This window comes from Vollenhovia emeryi, unplaced genomic scaffold (genome assembly GCF_000949405.1).
Source record: "Vollenhovia emeryi isolate VEMERY1.0 unplaced genomic scaffold, V.emery_V1.0 DF939159.1, whole genome shotgun sequence".
Taxonomy (NCBI): domain Eukaryota; kingdom Metazoa; phylum Arthropoda; class Insecta; order Hymenoptera; family Formicidae; genus Vollenhovia; species Vollenhovia emeryi.
Window position 1 is genome coordinate 907,196 of NW_011967207.1, and position 16,389 is coordinate 923,584.

The 16,389-nt window shown below is 36.0% G+C and overlaps 1 protein-coding gene and 1 long non-coding RNA gene across 2 annotated transcripts; one reads left to right on the forward strand and one right to left on the reverse strand.

Moving 5' to 3' along the window:
- The first annotated feature begins 433 nt into the window (after positions 1 to 433).
- On the forward strand, positions 434 to 15,901 carry LOC105564891. Its single transcript, XM_012017653.1, has 17 exons — positions 434 to 576; positions 1,462 to 1,709; positions 1,861 to 1,919; positions 1,988 to 2,126; positions 2,428 to 2,595; positions 2,676 to 2,829; positions 9,386 to 9,547; positions 10,139 to 10,287; positions 11,108 to 11,166; positions 11,327 to 11,468; positions 11,565 to 11,729; positions 12,073 to 12,217; positions 14,443 to 14,606; positions 14,748 to 14,806; positions 14,898 to 15,039; positions 15,117 to 15,284; positions 15,534 to 15,901. The coding sequence occupies exons 2-17, from the start codon at positions 1,569 to 1,571 to the stop codon at positions 15,762 to 15,764; spliced, it is 2,247 nt and encodes a 748-aa protein (XP_011873043.1). The 5' UTR covers positions 434 to 576; positions 1,462 to 1,568; the 3' UTR covers positions 15,765 to 15,901.
- LOC105564839 lies at positions 4,859 to 7,380 on the reverse strand. The gene is made up of 3 exons (XR_001009155.1): positions 7,105 to 7,380; positions 6,120 to 7,020; positions 4,859 to 5,758 (listed from the first exon to the last, which is right to left on the reverse strand). It is a non-coding gene; the product is annotated as an uncharacterized LOC105564839 (long non-coding RNA).
- Positions 15,902 to 16,389: the final 488 nt, after the last annotated feature.

Sequence of the window (16,389 nt, forward strand, 5' to 3'; positions counted from 1 at the left end):
TTTTATGAGACAAGGATGAAAGTTATATGGGCGAAATGTGTCGGAATACATCGCATATACGTACACACGCATGATGCATGAAATTTTAACTCCTTCCGAAGCAAAATATTTGACCAATCGCTCTACCTTTGAATAAAATATTTGGGCAAAATTCGAACGAAAGACCGTGTCTTTCGACATGTTTCCCGCCGCTTCATTTACATATGCGTTGCGCCAGTACAGCGCGTTCCATTTAGAATGGGCGTCTTTCCTGTTTTTATTAACCGATCGATCGGCCTTACCGGGAACTTTCGATCGTAACGGATAATGTCAACGTTGGAGTTTCGCGGTTTTGTTTGGCGGTACGCTATTGCTATGGCAACTTTGCGAATCGCTCGTGCGCGCGCATTTTCTTGTACTTTTGCACACGTAGTTCTTTACAATTAACTGCCTACCTGCCATTGACAGAGCCGATGAGTGACATATTCCCGGTATGTACCGACCCAATGAACGATAAGCCAATTAATTAAGCTGATGTCTCACGGTCGCGAGTACCATCGATTCGTATCAATCGGTCGAGTTTGAGCGGGGTCACAGGTAAGGACCACATTTGAAAGCCATTTAAACGATGCATTAATTAGCGGAATTACTGCATTAACGGTAATTGGAACGGAGCGATTGCCGCGCTCTCGCGAGACGTAACTATTCATGTTATTTACGTACCGCAAATACTTCCTTGCACTATTAACGCTTAATTTAATGCCCCAAAATGAGTAAAGAACGTTTATAATAAACTTAGTCTTTTACGACAGAAAATTTAATTTTCCGCACATTGTTTAACCACCGTCATCTTATTTTACGCTCGGCTTCGTTATTATTTCAACACTTCAGCAAACTCATTTTCGCGGCTTCGACTTGGCGAAATATGGACTTATCTCTTCCAATGAAAAGTTGCGCTTTAAGACCCGAAAAATTATCGGACTGCTGAGTTGGAAAAAGTGTACACGCAAAATTCACGCAAGCACATATTATTAGACTATTTTTATTATTATTAGACTATTATTAGACTAAAATCCAGCTCAATCAAACATGACACTTTTCTCTGCTTAAGCTGACAGCACACGATACTATTTTTCTTACTGGATTGCTTACGAGAGCCAATCAGGGTTTAGTCTGAAGTCACCTGATCTAAAACTCTGTATCCTTTTTGATTCTCGTAAGCAATCCGGTAGGAAAAATAGTATCGCGTACCGTTGGCTTTGAGTCTTAATTACCTCTTCCTTTACTTTGTATTTTTGTCTGTAATAAATTGCATTTACTCGTGTCGAAAATTACGCGCACGTGTCTCGTGCAAAAATGATCGGGAAAGTTGCCTATAAAAATATCTCGCCCTGCTGCAAAACTAGGCGCGATGGAGATTCGCAGCGGCGGTGCACATAGATGTAGATTTACGGTCTACAAATTTGAAAAGTTTTTCTTTAGTTGAAGTTGCAGTATAAAAATCTGAAACGGGAGAGGAAGAAACGTGAGGGGAGAGAGACCCGAAAAAATAGCGAAAACAACAGGAGAAGTAGCGAGGAAGCAGCAAGATGCCGATTGATTGTTATTACTTTCCGCCAAGTCCACCCTGTCGCACTATTATACTACTCGCAAAAGCACTAGGCATTCACCTTAACTTCAAGCTCGTAAATATGGCGAGCGGGGAGCATTTGACGCCGGAATATTTAAAGGTTTTTCCAGTTTGCATTGTTCTTGTTTTCGCATAGATTTAGCCATTTTTAGCGTATAAATACAGTTCGGCATTTTGTAAACAAGCGTCGAGTAAACAGCAAAATCCCATTTGAAGGCTTCCGAGGCTATTTAGATTTTATTCCATTTTAGATTAATCCGCAACATACAGTACCGGCCATCGACGATAACGGTTTTATTTTGTGCGAAAGGTACGTGAGCGGTTCACAGTCTATAATCTTCTATAACATTCTAGTATATAATCAACCACTTGTTACAGTCGTCCTATTCTGGCGTATTTAGTCAGCAAATACGCAAGAAATGACTCCCTTTATCCGAAAGATCCGAAAGAAAGGGCGGTGGTCGATCAAATGATGTATTTCGACTGCAGTCTGTTTTCCACTTATTTCAAATGTTACGTACGTATTGGTGTTTGCTTAAAACATTTTTTTAATCACGATTTACAAATTACAATGGGGCCTGCGATTTCTAATTACCGTCGTTAATAAAATTCCCGTTCTTAATCAAATTGATTTGCCCTTGTCATTTTTCAGCCGTATCAATTATTTTCTGTCGTGCGATTAAAAAGTTCCATTACGATTAAAAACGTATCTCTTGCTTCTAGCACGCTCCGAATTCTATTGTATTGGCACAAATCTCTTTTTGTTGGTATTATTTGTTGATACACGAGATACGACGGGTAAAATTGTCATCGTTTAGATGCCAGTAATAGGAGGTCTAGCCAATTCAGTTAACGAGGCAGATCTGGCTCGAGTGGAGAAATCGTTCGAGGTGCTCAACGCTCTCCTCGACGGTAAGGAATTCGTGGCCGGTGATAACCTGACCATCGCCGATTTCACTATCAGCACGACTATCTGCACGGCACTGGTGAGTCTCTCTTTGGCGGTGTATGTCTTTATATCGGATAGTCGTACGCAAATACACCGAGGCCGATTTCTCGATTGCAGTGCTGCGACTTCGACATCGGCCGTTACGATAACGTTGCCGCGTATTACGATCGTTGCAAGGAAAACCTGGAGAGATTCGGGTTCGAGGAAGTGCACGCTATGGGTGTTAAAGCGTTTACCGAGATGTACCACGCGAACCTGCAAGAATCTAGTTAACGTGGATATGGATATTTGTGCACGCCTAAAGCGGAGGATCGATAGTAACTCGTTTACCTGAGATCGAGATTAGACATGGAATCTCATTATTATACCTTATAGAATTTAAAATTCACTTTTTACCATCGCGTTTTTCCACCGTTTCAACGGCTCTGTTATAATAAATGTACGTACATTCACAGCGTTGTTGCTACACATTTAGCTTATCTAGCAAATTCTTTATGTTTACCATAGAGCTATGCGTTATATCTTTGCGACATCTAATCTCTCTCTGCACACAGATTTAAATAAATTTACTCAAATATATATTTAAACCTAAAGATATGTATATCTTTCATGTAGATCCGTCAAGATTATGACTAGATGGTATTTTTGTAAGAATGAATAAACCGAGGCACATTTCTATGCACATTCTTTATGGCACAGCGTCGATCTTTATTTTTGTTACCTAAAAAAAAGAGCAGTGATATACAATGGTGCCAACATTAATATTAGCTAACAACATTAACATACAAATAGGAAAGAAAACTTAGGTGTTGCAGAATTGTTCACTTCAGCATTTGAAAAAGATATGTGCATCCATAGAAATTAATTATGTGATAAAAATGACATGTACTTTTTATATTCCTCAATACTTCAACTCTCGTTAACATTAGAGCCACGCTTGCTCGCGTGAATGGTAAGCTCACGGTGAAAATTATAAAGCTAACATGAATCATATTCATTCAGCGCAAACGTTGAAAGAATATAATGGCAACGTCGAGCTGCGAATTACATAAAGTCAACGACGCTGCTATACCTAGCCTTGTCATCATTACACTTCATTTTCTTAATTACGGCATAACGACCAGTCATGCGAAGCATAAAAGTTTTGAGATGCACGAAACGTGTTACTTTTCTCAAACGCGTGTTAGGAGCAGCGAGACAGATAACAATCGTCGAAACAAAAGCCTGAAGCGATCGTTATTGATTTCCAACAGAGAGAAGCCTAAGGGGTATATTTTACAAAAGTGCTCTGTTAAGCCAGCGCCACACTATGCGCGATTCGTGATTCGCAGAGATTCGTTGGACATTCGTTATTACTTACCACGCTATTCATGATTCGCAGGATATCATTTGTAATTTGTCATTTGTCGTTGCGTTCGTGTTAATTTGGACAAATTTTAACCTTTACCTGTTATTACAGGACTTGTATCATAAGTCTGCAATTAGTCCAGTTTCAATATCGGTCAGAAAACCACTGTTTTCGTCAATAAACCGCTTGGCTAGCGAATCACTGCGAATGGCGAATTGCGCAGAAATTTTTCCTCCGCGCTATTCACGAATATGCAAATCACGAATTGCGCATAGTGTAGCGCTAGCTTTACGCTGTATCTCTATATAAGCTATGCGGCACTGTAGAGCAAGAGAGAAAGAGCGATGAGCGAAAAGACGATAGAGCTAAAGAGCTACAAAGCTAATGGAGCTTGTAGAAAATCTTATAGAATATATGCAGGGTCAAAAGTGGAAAAAAATAATACTTCTATTAGAGATCACAGTTCGACTTTACCTATATTTATAGCACGTTGTGAACACTATAGCCTATAGCTATAGATAATGAAAGAGCGAGATGCATAAGAAAAAGGAATAAGTCCGTTTCCTCTTTTTCTATCGCGCGTCCAAACGGAGAAAAAATAAAGGAGAACGGATACTTACGGACGTAGCACAAAGTAATGCCAAAAAATCGTGCTTGTAGCACGGAACAAACGTGGACATTTGCGTTATTTGCTGGGAAGTGTATGTGACTACGTATAATAGATAAACACTACATTATTTTTACTATCTGTTTGAAGAAACTATCTGTTTGACTCTAATTACATAGCAACAGTATCACAATAGCGATAAAAATGCTGTTAGAAAAAATATTCGGCATTTCACCTTATTACCATATTTTATCTTATTTTCGTAACTTTATCTTATTTTCGTTACTTTATCTTATCTTCAGTAGCGACATCTTTGTCATTCGTTACTTCATTTATTTACACGTATCCTCAGGGCCGATGAAACGGTATATACATTATTGTGCCCGACAATATCTAAAAAGAGTGCTATACATTATTTGATTTCCCAGCGACCCTGGATATCGTCGTAGATTGACGTTTCGTGCGTGTATCATTTAATCGTTTATCTCCGCTGACATTGCTACTCTGGAGTGTGTTCGTGTATTGGTTGGCCTTGCTAACATTATTGCGAACAATTACGCAACCAGCATGAGCAACCAGTGTGTGACGATGACGAGGCGGGAATGCGTTTCACAGCCATAACACAGTTCTAAGGCCGCAAGAAACTATTGCCACATTTGTTGCAGCTCATGTTGACGAATGATGTCGAGGCGATTTTACCTTCCCTAGGAACTCTCTCCTAATATTTATATTTATAATTTTATAAGATTTAGAAAAATAATACATCTTAATCAGATTAATCTATAGGTTATTATAAGCGTACGGAAATATTGTTTTATGCGATATAAATATATTTAATATCACATTTTTATAATTTGTCTACAATTAAACTCATAATTATTATATTAATTTCATATTTTACATTCACGACATTATACTTTAGGTTAGGACATACATGAACGTTATGTTTTTCAATTATATATTAAGTGATACTTAATTCTGGCAAAATAAATTTTCAGAACAATGCTTCCCAACTTGCCTAGCAATATTGGCATACTTAAGAACACGCATCCACATATTTTCTGTTACGAAACTAGTTAAAATCCACTTAACTTTAACCGGTGCTTAAGAGAATGGTCTATAGAAGGTCATTCTAGGTACAGTGCACTTTTTCAGAAGAGAAAGAAATTATAGGAAAAAAGGGTAAGGTTTCTAGAAATTTTATTCTCTTATAACTGTATTTTTTCAAATAACATACCAGCGCACCTACAAAAAATGCAAACATTAAAATAATAAAATCATACATTTCTGACGCATACGTTTCAATTTTTCTCATTATGTAATTTATCAACTAAATTTAATTAATTAATGATGAGATCATCTATATTGGTGAAGGCATATAGCGAGATCTAATTTTAATATCGCAATGTGGAGAAAACTTTTAACGAATGAACCCGATCCAACCGTTTATGTGATAATCTATCGGCGTTATTAACTTAATCGCTTTATGCTAGTTAGTTTCGCGGCGAATTAATTTGCTTTGTAGGAAATTTCCAAGTATAATTGCGTTAAAACTTTAAACGTCGGCCGAACCGCAACTGGCTAATAATTCGATGGAGCTACTTACGCGATAATGCTTCTCGCGTTCTTCCGGAGTTGTTGGTCGGTCAACCACGGGCGATTAAAATCACCCATCCGGTTTTGAGCAAGTCAAGTCTCTTGGATACGCAGCTCGAAATTGTACCTACTTCGTTTCTTAATGCCACGCCACGCGTTTGCGTGGGAACAATAACGTTAACTTAGCTCTAGAAAGAAGTGTGCAACACTCATATGGTAATCGATCATACACTCGTTGTCGTAACTATAGTCGACATCAACATAATTGAAACACTTTTTTCTTTGTGTATGATTCGTAAAAGAATTATTACAGAAAAAAAGTGTTAGTGCGCAATAATGCACGTGTGCTAAAGCGTTATACATATAATTGAAAAAATAATTTAATATGTCACATACGCATACATATATATAACTCCATCCTGGAATACCGTTCTATTATTAATTATTTGCCGGGTTTCTTTAGCAAATATTAAAATAAAGAGGCCCATTTTAACGAACCGAAGTATTTTAGTATCCATTTCTCAAAGGAAATACGTAAAGTTTGTTAAAAATTAAATAAAGGAGCACCGATAAAATTATATTCTCATCTTAAGAATATTTCACTTACTTTTATAATCTTTTACTCTAAAATAAGCGCTAAAAGACTTGTCTTAATTTAAGAGAGAAATCTTCTAAACAGAATATTCTTATCGGATATTCTTAATATATAAGAATATACGCTAAATGATACATTTTCCTATAAAATGTTATCTAATATTTGCGATCATTAATCATAACAAAAACAGTCCCACAAAACATTTACTGTTTATTACAGTACAGATAAATACAGCATAGCTAAATAGATTGTTTTCGACAAGTTATGGCTGTAGCTACTTCTTTAATTATTAGTTGATGCTTGCCTTCGTTATTTTCTGTAATCAGTAATGGATGAGAGATTCTGTCAGGAAAGTTAACACGATTCATGGGCCATTCTATTTTATTTTTCAAATACTTGCTCATAAATATGTCCTTAAGTCTTCTTTTTCCAACCACTCAACCACTTCCTCATCCATTACCATATTTGAGTCAGAATACACAGCAGTTACAAGCAACACCCGAAACGTGATGAAACAGGCGTTACACGTACCGAAACGCACTGCGCGGCGGACATCGCGCTTGTGGAAAGTTCCATCACTAAAGTTGTTGCGAATTAAGAATACATTCTAAAGCCAACGGCACACGATACTATTTTTCCTACTGGATTGCGTAGGGGAACCAATAAGGCTGCAGCGTTTTAGATCAGGTGACTTAAGGCTAAATCCTGATTGGTTCTCGTAAGCATCCAGTTATGGGAAAACTAGTATCGTGTGCCGTTGGCTTTAATGTTAAGAATATAATATAAATAACAATGGCTCGAATGATAAAATCAAAGAATAATAGAAGGGGCTCAGAGCCTGAACAAGGTTGTAATGTCCGATAAAATTACTTAATTTTATTATTTTTTCGTTATACTCGTTATATAATATCAAGAATTATTTGACGCCAGCAGATAAGTAACCACGATTAATTAGTTGATCGACCATCACTGACGATGTATTTTTAACACAGAAAATTGCATATACATATACAAAGGTTGTAATGGTCGAAAAAATTACTGTATTTTAATAGCAAATGTATATATGCGATTTTCTGTGTTAAAAATACATCGTCAGTCATGGTCGATCAACTGCTTAATCGTGGTTATTTATCTGCTGGCGTCAAATAATTCTTGATATTGTATTACGAGTATAACAAAAAATAATAAATACAATTAATAATAAAATAAAGTAATTTTATCGGACATTACAACCTTGTTCAGGCTCTGAGCTCCTTCTATTATTCTTTGATATTAAGAATATATTCTTAATTTAAGAAAATATTCCAAAAAAACATATTGTTAAGAAGGAAATTCGTCTTCATTAAGTATATCTATTAAGAGGATTTGTAAAGTATATATTTCGAGAATACAAGTTTTTTGGTGAGATTTTGTTTGTGCTACAAAGTCTGACATCGTCCATTGCTTATTTCTCACACTTGGTCGATTAAAACTAGACGATTTTCGCTTAATTTCGTCTCCTTCGCTTTCAGTATTATAACTGCAATCTTCGAATACTTCGTTCCCGTTCGCGCGATGCTACGCACAACACATAGAACGCATGTTATCAGTGAGGCGAAACCTTGAAGCTCAAGGTCAAACAGACGCTCGGACCAATGCTTTCACTTGCTCTATCAAGTGGTTGTCTAACGTCGGCTTCTCCGGAAGACGAGATCCTGTATAAATAAACGACTCTGAAACTTACGTAACTCTTGGAAGAAGAAGCACTCCGTCCGCAACATTGTGTTTCGCTGTTTCGTAAACTTATTGCAGGCTTGAGAAAATTCCTGTCCAGAAAAAAGGAGGAAGAGGGAGCTACAATTATCTTCATCTTCCGAAAACTTTAAATAAACAGTTAGGTCAATGTCCGAGAGTTAAATGTTTAAAGAAGAAAGTCGCTTACTGAAACCACGTTATTTATAATGAAACAATTATTCGCGAAAAATAAGATATGTCATCCGTTAAGGAGCTAATGCTGTATTAGCGAGTAGTAGGCGTGGACGAGATTAACATCATTTTTTCCGCTGACGATACAAATCTTGCTGAATCAGTGGCCTAACAGCGGCAATGCTGAAACTTTCAAGTTACTTCATGATGTGTAAAGAAGAGCGTGATTAGCAAGTTTTCTTCCTTTTTGTACGGCGACGAATCATCGGCACGCTGGAGCTAACTAGCGCCAGTTAGCCGGTAAAAGACTAATGCATGAAAAACGCTGATATCGAATCGCAGATTAAATCACTGATTAAGTTCACGAGTGTTCGAGCTTCCTCGTCAGAACTCTCGCAAGGTTATCAGCAGTACTTTTTTTTTAATGATGCGAATGGATATTTTGCGAATGTAACATTCCGCATTCTGATACTCGAAGAATTAATTATAATAAATTCACGTAAAGTTTCGTTAACCGAACAGCAAAAATGCACAGTAAGATAAGCGTAACGATATCATAGGCGGGAGCAATTGTACGGTCAGCGAGGCCGATTCCGCGCGAAGTAGAGTATCGTTGCTCGCCACCGTTGCACGCCCGATCTCTTAATAATGCATATACCTCGCTTGCTCGAGGGAATTTTTATCGCTATTATGCAAATGGGACATTTTGCGAGCGATCGAGAAAGTCGCGGCGATTAGGATAGGAAAAGGCGGCTACGTCAGTGATGACTCGTAAATATTGAGAACCCTCGACGCACAATCGATCTCACTCTTGCGTGCGTGCAATACACAGGCTGTCCCGTGCTACGCGGTCTTTATAAATAGCTCGCACAAGCAAGCTGCTTACACAGTCTGCCATAATCTCGCTACGCCTCCAGAGAGTACGATCTGCAGGTTCGGTCCGTTGTGATTTCTCACTCCCCCCCCCCCCACCCTCCTCTATTTCTCTCCACCTGCCGCAAATAATTCGCCAAAACTGCTAAAGTGATAAGACTGCTTCAACGACTGCGAATATTTGTGATTCACGGTGCGCGAGGTCGACTTTGCGAGAAATTCGGCGAGTGCTTAAATCGTTCCTCGTTACGTGATAATTTATGAATGTGGAAAACTTGCGGAATCATTTTCCACGTCTGCCCAGTGCACAGTTGAATGTTTAAAGCCACGGCGCACCGGTTCATTTAACTTACGGCCTATCACCGACGACTCTGCTCTAGACTAATTGATAATGCAAATTTATGTGCCTTAAATTAGATCCGTTCGAGATAATATCGCCAGATTAGTGCGCCTGGGATAGTATATAGTTACTCTTTGTCGTTTCTTTCTGCTTCTCGATCGCGTACGGATAATCAGTTGGTCCTTTGAATATGGAAAGCTCTCGTTTCTCGTCGAAAATAGTTTTACTACTTTGGCCGCTCGAATACTCCCGAATGCCTGACGTGCGATCGATCACACTGGTCACTTCATTAATAGCGCGTCGCGCGTTTTCGCAGATTTCAAGATGCCCATCGATCTTTACCAAGTTGCCGGAAGTGCGCCATGTCGGGCCGTGCGCTTGGCAGCGGCGGCCATAGGGGTGGATCTAAACCTGAAGAACACTGACCTCATGGGCGGCGAGCACCTGAAACCCGAATTTGTTAAGGTTTGTAATGAGAATTGCTACAAAAATGAAGAATTTAGGGACGTAAACGTCAGAGGATTCGCAAAGTAAGGGCCTGAGCGGAATGGCTATCTTGTATTCTTAAGACACAAGACAGTTATTGTGCATTACTTTAAGACAAAGATTTAAAACATAAAAAGAGTACAAGACAGCCATTCTGCTCAGGCCCTAAATTATTCTTAAATCAAAGACACGAGAATAGAAACAGCATTCCGAAGTTTTTAGAAATAATCTATTAGCGTTATGCTATTTCTCTTTAATTAATATTTTGGGGAAAAATTCGGGAAGTTTTAGTTGCTTGAATACTTTTTTTCAAAATAGATTGCGATATTTATGTTGCGCAAACATATTTATTGACTATTTATTTACTACCGTTTTTAATATTCTTATTACAGAAAATGTTAAAAAGTACAAAAACATTTTATATAAATAACAAAATGTTTTATACAACGAAAGTTTTAAACATTCTGTTTACGTGCGTTTTATTTTTCTCCTGATACCAATTTTTTTCTATACATAAAGTTACTTTGCAATAACAGTGCCATTATTACTGCCGGAAAGACACATACAGTAATTTTTAGCTAAAACTAGAAATTCTTCACACAAAAGTGTTTTCCTTAACAACCATACTTTTTAATATTAAAAAGGCACAAATAAATTTTGTGTTTTCACTCTTCTCCTATTTTCACTTCTTCCCCGAGTTCTTATGATTAAATGCTATCGAACGAAAGTACATTCTAATTGCAAATATATTATAAAGTAATTTGAAATAATTGTCATTTGTATATTGTCTTAAATATAGATGAACCCACAACATACAGTACCTACACTGGACGACAACGGCCTATATTTGTGGGAAAGGTACGTATCTTTTAATCTTTTTATCTTAACATTTGATTAAGTGTTGCGAGTCCAATTTTTACACATATCAGATATGTATGCTGACTTTTACAAATTCTATGGTAAAATTAGTGTCGGTTATTATGATATTAATGATCTACGCGCTTGTACCGATTTGCAGCCGCGCAATTATGACCTACCTGGCTAATCAATACAGCAAGAACGACTGTCTTTACCCGAAAGATCCGAAAAAACGAGCCTTGGTTGATCAGAGAATGTACTTCGACATGGGAACTCTGTACCAATCGTTCGCCGATTATTATGTAAGTTATTCTTGGATCGTGTAATACCTCGCAAATTATACTTAATACGTAATGGTTGATGGAGTTAATGGCTGTATATATGAATGTTAATTGCAGTATACGCTGATATTTTCCGGCGTCACTCCGGAGCAAGCAAAACTCGATAAGATAAACAATGCCTTGTGCTTCTTGGATAAATTCCTAGAAGGGGAAAATTATGTGGCAGGGAAAACTCTAACTCTCGCTGATCTTACCTTGGTCGTCACCATTTCTAACTTTAAGGTAGGAAATTGGTCTCACGTAAATACACCGATTTTATATTACCAGTTCATTTAAAATTCTCAACAAAATTAGCAAAGTGTGTGCGTGAAAAAAAGAGAGAAATATTTTTAAAATCTAAAGAAGCGCTAGTTTCCTTTTAAGCAAACATTGGTATTATCATTTGCAGTTTTTGTTAATTTTAAGTAAATTTTTCTACTTTTACAGACTTTCGCAATATACTTTGTATTGTACAACGCATATTGATTACAAGTGGATAAAATCAAATATATCAAATAGTTTTGTAAATTATAACGAAAATAACCTCGAATTTACAGTTTACACGTTAACATTTTTCTTCTTGCAGCTTGTGGACCACGACTTGAGTAAATATAAGAACATTCTGAGATGGTTCCCCAAGATCCAAGCCGAGGCTCCTAAGTACGCTGAAATCGAAACCCCCAGTATGAAAGCATTCAAAGATTTCGTCGACAACCTTAGAAAAAAGAAGTGATTTTGTGGCACATATTTAATAGTTGTGTCATACACATTGGTGCTTCAATGTTCACATTACTATTTGTCTTGCAATATTTTTATATGTTATAAATTTCAATTTTGCACAAATAAATTACAGATGAAGGAAGAGAGCGCTAATTTTAAAATATATATTATAGTATGTAATTTGTATGTATATATATATATATATATATATATATATATATATATATATATATATATATTATATAGGTACAAATATATATACTTGCAATGAGAAGAATTAAATATGAAGGAGAATAGAATTGAAAATTTGATTGTGGAAAATATTAAAATATCATTCTATTGTATTATTACTAATTAATTTTAACACATAAATTAATTAATAGACTTAAAACTACGGTACGGTACGGTACGAAAACTATAAGGAGGAAATGTTTGACGAAATTAAAAATAACAATAATTTCAGCATTATTATTATGGGTTTCTTTTCTGAAATGCACAAAATATTAATACAACAGACAATAATTGTGTGTATGAAAACTCATTTTAATTGTAAACAATATTCAATTGCAGATAGCATAAAACTTGTACTTTATATGATACATATTGGAGTTTAGTTAATACTCTATTTCATCAGTCATCTCTTTACGTGTTATAATATTTGACGAAAGTTGTTATTAAAATATTACGGGATAATATATACTCCCCGCAAATTTCACGGACGTAAAGTTGGAAATTCTCACCTCTGCTGGTCACTTAACAACGGGAAAACTTTTAGCATAGTTTCCATGAACGCTTTGCCTTTGGAGAATCTTGACCTAGCTCGCAGCATGGCTTTGTCGCGAACAAAAAGTTTCCACGAGACCAGACCGAAATCTTCCTCTTTCCACTTGAAATCTTGTTAACAGGTAAATTCCATCTTATCGACCATCGCAAAGTTGTGTCATATATATGCAAAGCATTTTGTAAGTTGCGTAAAACTAATTAATATTTAATATAATTATTCAAATAAAAAGTCCTGTCCACTTATTCCATTATATACTTCATGTATACATATATAACGTGTGTATTTTCATATACATACATGTGTAAGGTATTCTAGAATTCGCGCACATAGAATGCACAATGCTTTGTACTAGAAACAACAACTTTTTCCTGTGGTAAAATTCCATCCGAACAGTAGTTTTTAAATGAGAGTAATTTAAAGCTAACGAATGAGCTCTGTGAATCAGGAGCGGTGCGCGTTGAACGTGTATACTGTTTTGCTAGTTCTCTGAAGATTTCATAACGACTACGCATGATATCTAAATGTCGCCATTTTAAATATATTAATGCGAAAAAATTTTGCTAACTAATGCCCTTAAAGCAACTTAAAATGTCACAATAATTCCTAAAATTAAAAGTGTCACGTAATATTTTTCAAGCGCAAGTATTTTTTTTAATTTATCAAAATGAAACTAACATCTTTTCTATATATTCGATTTTTATTCCCGCATCCCGCCCTTCGTAGAATTAAACCCTGGTTCAAAGATTCGATGTTAACGAGTCTTTTGAATGGCGAGCTCATTCGTTCTCATTACGCGCGTAATTTGCCACTAATTATCGTGCCTTAATTTCGATGTTCATGTGATTCTGCTCTTTAAATAGCAGATAATGATAACAATAATTACAGTATAAGAGTCTGTACTTATAATACATCCGTCATATTTAGTCGGTAATTACAGAAATACGACAGATACTACAAGAATTAGATTATGTAAAAATAGCAGTCCAATAATATTCAAACATATGCACATAAAATAGCGAGACTGTTATATCCGTTAATATCACGTAATGTTTCGAGTTACTTTTAATATTTTTTGAGTTAAGTACAATTCTTGTCTTTTTTGTCTCGTCTGAACTATATTTCACAACTATTAATAATATTTAGAGCACTTGTAAACCTTAAAAAGACACGAGTAACGCTGTATTTATCTATCTATCTCTCCCGTTATCTATTCGCGCCTGTCTCTAATAAAACTCTAATAAAGGCCAAAGCTATGGCAGTCGCATTTAAATATATGTCGGTATATCGATTCGATGAGAAGTTACAGTCCAGAACTGTTCAGTCTTCGTACGAATCTGCAACTGCACAAGTGCATTTGTTTTCGCGAAACGAGTACTTTACTTAATTTGAAATTGACAAAGAGATAATTGTGGACATACTACAAATTACGCGAGTAACATATACATCAATAAGTAACAAATTGTTTAAAGCCAAGTATGCCATTGCAACTGTATTATTTCCCTCCAAGTCCACCTTGCCGAGCTGTCATGCTCGTGGCAGAGGCAATTGGGCTCGAAGTGGAGTTGATAGTACTGAACGTAATGGCTGGTGAGAATTTGACACCGGAATACGAGGAGGTATGAAAACTTAATGTATTACGAGGTGAACTTTGTTTCTCATTTCAAACGAATTTCACGTAGTTTGTATGCGAGCTAACTAAAATACTGAAAAAGCGATACGTATCTCAATATTACAAAGAGCGTGACTATATTTTTCAGTTAAATCCGCAAAAAACAATTCCTTTCCTGATCGACGACGATCTCAAGCTATCGGAAAGGTTTGTGAAACATTGCAATCACATGTTACGTGCTCAAAACTCTTGCGATAATTATATCGTGATATGTATTTACAAAAATGGCGTCTTTCAGTCGAGCTATCATGTCTTATTTGGTCGATCAGTACGGCCCGGATGACACTCTGTATCCGCGAAATCCGCAAGCACGTGCTTTAATTAATCAACGATTATACTTCGATCTGGGCACTCTGTTCATGAGTGTATACGGTTATTACGTACGTGGACACGTCATCGTTTCTAAGCAAACCGTATTGTGGCTGCATACAATCGATCGTTGCACATTTTGTTGTAGATGACCGTGTTTAGAAAGGAAGTCGATACATATGATCCAGCGCAATATAGAAGACTAACAGACGCGTTCAAATCTTTGAATAATTTTCTTGAAGGACAAGATTACGTGACTGGAGATAATTTAACGATCGCCGATCTTGCTTTGGTCGTGTCCGTTACGCAAGCCGAGGTAATTTCGATATGGCGCAGTATAAATTATCAGTCTTTTTAGAAGATAAAATAAAACAATAAACTATTACATATATTCTCTGGTATAGCATTTTTCTCTCGTAAATATTTTCAAGAGATTACTTTTATTCCTTTGTTAATAATTTTATCTGGATTTAATTGCTTTGTTGCCAATTACCAGTTGATATGTAGACATTATTTTTGAAATCTGTAAACTTAATCGGTATATTATGTGTTATGTTATATATAGGTTTTTGGATTCGATTTAGGAGAATACGAAAACGTTTCCAACTGGTTAAAGAGAGTACAAGAATCTACACCTGGATATGAGAAGGCTAATGGTGAACCTCTCGAGATGTTGAGGCAATTTATTCAAGCTTCACAAGGCAATGAAGGAGAAGGAGAAGAAGGAGGAGGAGAAGGAGGAGAGGAAGGACAAGGAGGAGAGGAAGGAGAAGGAGGAGAGGAAGAAAATGAATAATATATTGTATTAAATTCAGTGTTTCGATTTTTAAGGTGGAACATATTAGATAATAGATGAAATATTTATATGATGCCGCAAATTAAATCTCACTCATAGAAATAATTATGTAAAAAAAATATTAACTGTTATACAAAGCTTTTGTCAAAACTCACTTTTAAAATAATTATACGTTGTGTTTTCATATATCTTTCAGAGATTTCATAATTAAAAAATTTTTGTATTTTCGACATATACTTCATAAACACGTACAAAAGTATTAAGGATATAAACAAATGAGAAAGATGCCTGTAGGCACAGCATAAAGTGAAAAATAAGTAAATTATTATACTATAACAAAAGTAAGTTTTAGTGTCATATTATTTTGAAAAAATTACGTGTAAAATTATTTATCTAATTATTATCAACTCATAAGTTGATAATAATTATCCGAGCAAACATCAAAGTAACAGTTACGTAACATCAATATAAATGTTTTATAATATAACATATGTATGTTATATTACATTTATATTGATGTTATTGTATGTAACTGTTACTTTGGTGTTTGCTGGGATGTCATTCTTGTAAGTTCTTATTAATTTCCATTTTCTTGTTATTCTCAGCTGTTGAAAACTAATGACGG

Coding starts and splice junctions, on each gene's coding strand:
- LOC105564891 (XM_012017653.1), top strand. CDS start 1,569: ATGCCGATTGATTGTTATTACTTTCCGCCAAGTCCACCCTGTCGCACT. Junction 14,807..14,897: donor GATCTCAAGCTATCGGAAAG/GTTTGTGAAACA, acceptor GGCGTCTTTCAG/TCGAGCTATCATGTCTTATT. Junction 15,040..15,116: donor TGAGTGTATACGGTTATTAC/GTACGTGGACAC, acceptor ATTTTGTTGTAG/ATGACCGTGTTTAGAAAGGA.